This window comes from Microtus ochrogaster, chromosome 8 (genome assembly GCF_000317375.1).
Source record: "Microtus ochrogaster isolate Prairie Vole_2 chromosome 8, MicOch1.0, whole genome shotgun sequence".
Lineage (NCBI taxonomy): Eukaryota > Metazoa > Chordata > Mammalia > Rodentia > Cricetidae > Microtus > Microtus ochrogaster.
This window is the reverse complement of record NC_022015.1, coordinates 1,033,979-1,041,238: the sequence shown is the minus strand read 5'-3', so window position 1 is coordinate 1,041,238 and position 7,260 is coordinate 1,033,979. Positions and strand designations below refer to the sequence as shown.

The 7,260-nt window shown below is 44.7% G+C and overlaps 1 protein-coding gene across 2 annotated transcripts in view; it reads left to right on the top strand.

Annotated features, from left to right (window-relative positions):
• Tmem9b (TMEM9 domain family member B) overlaps positions 1 to 5,606 on the top strand; it is a 17,327-nt gene extending 11,721 nt beyond the window's left edge. For both annotated transcript variants that reach the window (XM_013347705.2, XM_005350981.3), the window contains exon 5: positions 4,487 to 5,606. In XM_013347705.2, the coding sequence (XP_013203159.1) occupies positions 4,487 to 4,642 (156 nt within the window). In that variant the 3' untranslated portion in view covers positions 4,643 to 5,606. The remainder of the gene's footprint in view (positions 1 to 4,486) is intronic.
• The last annotated feature ends 1,654 nt before the right edge of the window (positions 5,607 to 7,260 follow it).

The following is a 7,260-nucleotide window of genomic DNA, read 5'->3' as shown; positions in this document are numbered from 1 at the left end:
GAGAGAGAGAGAGAGAGAGAGAGAGAGAGAGAGAGAGAGAGAGAGAGAGAGCGCTTAGTGGTTAAGAGTGCATATTGTTCTTGCAGAAGATCTGGATTTTGTTCCCAGCACCCATGCCAAATAAAACAGCTCACAACTCCCTGTAATTCCAGCTCCGGGGACTCAGCCCTGATGCCTCAGCAGGCACGTGCACATACAGACACACAGTTAAAAATAATAAATCTTAAACACAATACACACACAAAACAGACATAGTAGGATTAGCGCCAGAGAGAACTTGTATATCAGAAGAGTAGAGTTTCAAATACTGTTTCCATGGTAATTTTCATTTATATATTCTCAATTCTGACTCTGTAGATACTAGGATTAAGTTATCCTTTTTTGTGGAGAAACCTTGCCCTCAAGAATCTTGGCAGGGGGACAGAATCACCACCAGTTGAGAACTACTGACATAAACCCATATCAAGGCCTCACAGTGTTTCCATTCCTAGCACAAAGTCTGTGTTGACTTTCCATGCATCCTATGGCGTTACTAACCTCCTGCTGATTCAGAGACGATGCGATGTAAAACACGGAGAACATAAATCGGTGCAGAAATATGTGGATGTAAACATGGAGGATGACATGCTCAATGGGCTCATATGCTTAGTGACCACTTTGCTCTTCCTACACGGACCATTGGAGAACACTCACTAAGAGTCCCAGCTGACTCTGATATTTGTCAAACTGATTCTAGGCAGAGAAAGGTTTTCCAACCAAAGCTGTGTGTTTAACTGTACAAACAGAAGTTAAATTTCAGCTCATATGAACTGCTTAGCTAACATGGGAGTTCTTAAAAAAGTACTTTTTAAAAGGTTAATTTTTAAGGCATTTAAATTTTCCCATTTTTAAATTCTGTTTTGCCGGGCAATGGTGGCGCACGCCTTTAATCCCAGCACTAGGGAGGCAGAGGCAGGAGGATCTCTGTGAGTTCGAGACCAGCCTGGTCTACAAGAGCTTGTTCCAGGACAGGATCCAAAGCCACAGAGAAACCCTGTCTCGAAAAACCAAAAAAAAAAAAAAAAAATTCTGTTTTAAGTCAGATAAAAGTACAATTAGTCAAGAGGTTCACTTCAAACAATGGTAGTATTTGTCATCCCATATACCCGGGACCATCATCACTGTTAACTAAACATTCCAGTAAAGCACGCTTTGTATTTGTTGTAATTTCATCAGGTGTAAAAAGAACAAACAGATGAAAGTGAAAATCTCTATTTGCTTTCTCCCTGTGTCTGTGAGCAGCTAGTCCAATCTTGTTCTGTAGGTGGAGTGCAGACCAAAAAGGATTAACTGGTTTGTTTAGTCACTTGAGTTTGTTCCTTAGGAATTCTTTCCTTCCCCTGCCTTGAGGAGCAGGACAGTGTAACTGAGAGGGTCTCTGGTAAAGTACTTCCTTCTTGCTAGTATTGTTTATGTCCAAATAAACCAATGGTGATAATATTTTATATACAAAATCATTGGTGCACGTTTTCCCACCATAATCTACCCGAAACAGTTTGGTGTGTTGAGAGGATGTGACGCCAATTTAGGATTAGGCACACAAAGTGTTAGTGTCTGTGCTAATTTGTTAAATGACCTTGGGCCAGTTTATTTCTTTATTGGAAATCAAGTAATGCTACAACTTTAGCCTTCTACCTTATTTTTTATGTTTTTCCTCTCTCCCTCCCTCTTATTTCCTATCTCAGTCTCTCTCTGCCTCCCAGCGGGGTCTCGATTGTCACCCTGGCTGACCTAGAAGCTGCTATGTACAGCTGCAGTGGTCCTCCAAGCCTAGGGGTGTGGGTGTACACCACCATGCCCAGCTCCCCTTCCTTTCCCTTCAGCTTCCTTTCTATAGCTATGCAACATCTTGGACTTCATGAGAGATTTGCAAAGACATTACCTAAGTTAATAAAAGTGGGGGACATTTGGGTAAAGAAGGCAAGGATTCCTTATAGAAAGCCTTTGAGGTGGCTTGGCAGTTAAGAGCACTGCTCTTGCAGAGGACCCATGTCCAGTGGCTCACAACTGTAACTCCAGCTCTTCTGGCTCTGTGGACACCTGCACTCATGTGCACACACATACACATAATTGAAAACAGAGTAAATCTTTAAAAGGTAAAATGAACAAAAACCTTCTTTGAGGTGCAGAAGATGGCTCAGTGGGTAAAGGAGCTTACTGTAGGAGCAAGCCCAGGAACCCGGGTTTCTCTGTGCTGCCAATGCATAGAAAAATCGAGCTCTACAAAGTTGTCCTTTGACACACAAGCTAATGGCTCAGCAGTGAGGAACACTGGCTGCTTTTGCAAAGGACACGGGTTCTATTTCTAGTACCCACATGATGGCTCACACCATCTGTAACTCCAGGGGCTCTGACACCTTTTTCTGCCCGAAATGAGCATTAGATATGAACATGGTGCACAGACACAGATGCAGGAAAACTATCCACATAGACCAAATAAATCTTTAGAAAATAGATAATGGAAACAAAGTAGAAATGCCTTGCTGTAGAGACACGGCCAGGTAAAACCCCAACAGTGACAGTTGCAATGCAGTCAGGGGGTTGTGCACAGCTCTCCACGCCATGACCGCTCCTGGCAGCTGCCGCCATGCAGCCAGACGGTGCTGCTTCTCTCCTGCCCGCCAGCCTGTTTAAGAACCTGGCCTGGGTGGAACATTTAGAAACTTTGCTGACATGGGGTTGAGGAAAAACTCAAGAAAAAGGCAAAATAAAAACAGTCAATCATAATTGAAGCTGTTTGTCATGTGCGCAGCTGTGTTGACATCTCCTCCATAGGTAGATTAGTGGGGTGGTTTCCTGTGTAGTGACTACAAACATCCAGCTGAATCAGTTTATTTTGACAGGAGAATCTGGCTTTGTACACAGACTAGGGTAACCTTCATTAGTCTCTTTCCTAAGACAGCAATTAGCAGGGAAGCCGTGGAGCACTCTGCAATGGAAGATGGAAGTTTTTGTTAATTAGATGTGCTGAAGTAGCCAGTCCTCTCTCTCCTTGGTAAGAGACAGCATTAAAGCCATGAGCTCTGTCTCACTGTGGAGTGGAGAAGAGAGGAAATGAAAAGGTTTTGGAAACAGTCCATCGGTGCGTGTTTAAGGCCCAGAGAGACATTAAGACCAGCCAAGACATAGCCCTGAGAACTAGCTGCTCTAGTGGCCTAGGCTGATATGTTATCAGTTCTGATAGAATGGGAGTTGTCCTCTGCCACAGGTGAGCTATGAAGCATTGATCAATACAGAGGAAAGTCCTACATTAATATTTCTCATGGAGATATTAATGTGAAAACAGGCTTGCTCTCTCTCTCTTTCTCTCTCACTCTTTCTCTTTCTCTCTTTCTCTCCTTTCTTTCTTAAAGGTTCTAGTAGCTATAGCTTTTAAGGTTTTTGTTATTACTAAAGTTACTTTTATTTTCTAAGATCTCTTGTATGTACATTGGGGGTTTGTCTGAGTGAGGATGCCAGATCCCCTGGAACTGGAGTTATGGGCAATGGATTGCTGTCCTGTGGGTGCTGGGAACTGAACCTGAGCCCTTCAGAAGAGCAGTCAGTGCTCTTAACTGCTGAGCCATCTCTCCAACCCCTAAACAGGCTTTCTTCATTGAAGTAGTATGTGCCTCAAGTTCTAGTCTTGGGAGTGGGAAAATGGAGGATCACTAGTCTGAGGTCAGTCTGGACAATATAGTGTTCCAGGCTGGCCTGGGTGACATGGTCAGGCCATATCTGAAGGAAAAGAAAGGCACAAAAAATGACTAAAATTTTAAAAAAGATTTTAAAAGTTTTATGTGGTTGTATTGCACGTTTTTTGCAGGTGTCTTGGGAGGCCAGAAAAGGGTGTCTGGTCGCTTGGAGCTGGAGTTACAGCAATTGTGAGCTGTCTTACAGGGGTGCTGGGAACTGAACTCAGGTCCTCTGGAGGTGCAGGAAGCATTCTTAATTGCTAAACCATTTCTCTAGTCCCTTTAAAAATTTTAATTGCTTTAAAAGAATTAGTTTGTTTATTTGATGGGAGTGTGGGCACCTGCAAGCCTCGGGGCATGTCGAGGTCAAAAGGACAACTTGCTGGAGTCAGTTCTTTCCACCACACAGACTCCAGGGTTCCAGGATCAAACTTAGGTCAGACTTGGTGCCAAGTGCCATTACCTGCTGAGCCCTCTTCCTGGCCCACTGTTCTCCCACTAATCAGGAAAGACTTCTTTTTAACAAAAACGGCCACCGTCCTGGTCTTGCTCTTTAAAGAAAATGCCTTTGAAAGTGGTGACCTATGGGTGTGTTTCTCACGTAGCCCTGTTGCTCTTGTCTCTGGAATCCTCTGCTTTGGTAGCTGAGCTTGTCCTGCTTCTAGTTGTTGAAGGGCTAGAGCCCTTGTCCCTAGCCTGGCTCCTGGGCTGTCTGTTCTGTGCAGGTGTATGCCGCTCCTGTCATCTCTGACACCTTCCACCTTGGCTTTCAGGATCACCAGCCTTTCGCAAACGCCCATGATGTGCTGGCCCGCTCTCGCAGCAGAGCCAATGTTCTAAACAAGGTGGAGTATGCACAGCAGCGCTGGAAGCTTCAAGTTCAGGAGCAGCGAAAGTCTGTCTTTGACCGACATGTTGTCCTCAGCTAACTGGGAATCGGAATCAAGGTGACCAGAAAGAAGACGGCAGACAACTGGGAGGAACTGGCTGGGTGTCCGCGGGTTCTAATGCCCTGCTGTCTTCCAGATCCTGCTGGGTGGAGGAAGACCCGCAGCTGGAAGCGCACCCACATGCTTGGTACTTTTTCTTGTTAATGTATTAATAGAGACTTTTTACAGCACACAGTTCCAAGTCAACCAGTAAGCCTTTTCCTACTTGTGACTTTTACTAATAAAATTAAGCTGCCTGTGAGTTACCCTGAGGTCCTGTTCCTGGAACAAGCTCTCTTTCTCATCACACAGTTCTAACTTGGTTTTCAAGATCATTTCCAGGTGTGTTTTTGCTTCTGTTTTTCCATGGTGGGAGAAGAAAGGGAAGCCTTGAGAGTGTTTGACACAGCTTCTCTCAAATCTTTCCTAGACAGACTTGTAAATACGCCAGACCTTCTCTCTCACGTGTTGATATTGCCAGTGTAGCCACTCATAAGCGAGCTGGCCTCCCCACATGACTCTTGCACTGACTACGTTACCTACGATTCTGGTTGGCCTGTGGCTACATTTCTTGGTAAATTGGATCTAAAATGCCTGGCGGTTCTTCACGAAATGCAGACTTGTTTTGTGCACTGTGATGTCTGATGCAACATGTCCTAGAACAAACTGGCCGTTTGCTGGTTTACTCTAATAACTAAACACAGTCTCGGTGTGTGTGGTCTCCCTCATCTTCTTCTAGTATCTCTAAGGACTTGAACATTTAGAATAAAGTCATTTTCCCTTAAGCCCGAGCCTCCCTGGATGAATGAGATACACATACTGGTCAGCATTTCCTGTCATGCTTTGACCTAGGACTGGAGTTCAGATAGCCTCTCTCTGAGAAGTCTAACAGTTATTGGATAACTGGTGTTTCTCTTCCTACATCCTCTTTGGAATGTAACAATAAAATAATTTTCAAAACCCCTATCAGTGTGCCGGCTTTCCAGCCTTCTCTCCTTCCTCTTGTGATAAGCGTGGTGACACAGAGGCCCTTGCTACCCTGCTGTGTGAAAACAGCTTCTGAAACCTAATCCTAGAACACTGACTCTGTGCTATGAGTGCAGAGAGAAAGTTGACGTATTCCTGGGTACACAAGCAGTCAGATAAGTTGAGAGGCTTTAAATTCATAGACCAGGCATGGTAGTGCACTCGGGAGGCTGAGGCAATAGGGTGCTTGGAATTCAGTCACCTGGGCGGTGTGATGAGACCCGTACATATATACGTACTTATGTACATGTATATATATGAAAAAACGTGCATTTATATAATGGTTCATAAAGGAGTGCTGATTCTGCCAAGTTCTTGGCAGAACCATATTACAGGTACATTAAATTCATGTTAATATTGTCACGTTAAATTCATAAGGATGAGAAATAAAAGCTCAGGGGCTGGGGAGATGGCTCAGTGGGTAAAAACTTTTGTCACACAAACACAACAACTTGAATTCAAATCCCCAGGACCCAAACAGAAAATCTGTATTCAGTAGTGAGTGGACCAACTACCCTTGCTTATGCGGTAGGAAGGCAAGGCCTGGTACCCACAGGTTGTCCTCTGATCTCCATATGCATGTGGACCTGCACACACATGAAAGAAAGAAAACTGGGGTGAAAGGAACTTCCCCAACCAGAGAATTACAAACTGCGTATAGTGTCTTTTCCTGTAAGCCCAGCATCTGGGAAACTGAATCTGGAGAATTTCCAGGAGTTTAAGGCCAGCATAAGCTACAGAATGCAACTAATATCTCCAAAAAAAAAAAAAACCCTGCAGAAATATAGCTAATATATTTACTGGTGAGAAGCTAGAAACCTTCCTTCTCCCTGAGATCAAGGAGACAGGGATGTCCTCTTGTGACACTTTAGCTTCACCCTAGAAGTCCTAGCTCACGTAATAAAGCGAGCTACGCAGAGCCAGACGAAAGAGTGACACTGTCTAGAGATGACACAGGCTTCTAAGGAGAAAAACCAAACAACGAAACCCTCTGGAACTAGTAAGGGATTCCAGCAAGGTTCCAAGATTACAGGGACGCAAAAGCCAGGTGCTTTCCTGTGTCCAACCAATGAACAAGCGGGATAGAATTGGAAATGTAAAAGTATAGCTGGGTCAGGGAATTGTCTCAGTGGTAAATGTGCTTGCTACCAAGCCTGATGTCCTGAGCATCCCTCTGACCCACTTGGTAAAAGACTGAACCACCTCCTACAAGTTGTCCTCCGAGCTCCACAAGTGAATACACCACACACACATGCACGCACGCACGCACAACCCCCCCCCCCATGTTTACAAAGTGCTTACAGGGGAAAGGAGCTGGGGGGGAGGGGGTGTGGCCCAATTGCTAGAGTGCTTGTGTAGAATGCATGAAGTCCCAGGTTTGGTCCTTAACATAAAAATCAGGTGTGGCAGTGCATGCCTGTAATCTCAGCACGTGGGAAATAGACCAGGAGGAACAGAAGTTCAAAGTCATCCTCAGACTACTGAGAACTCAAGAACAATGGCAATGGGTTTTTGATCCTAATGCACGTACTGGCTTTGTGGGAGCCTAGGCAGTTTGGATGCTCACCTTACTAGACCTGGATGGAGGTGGG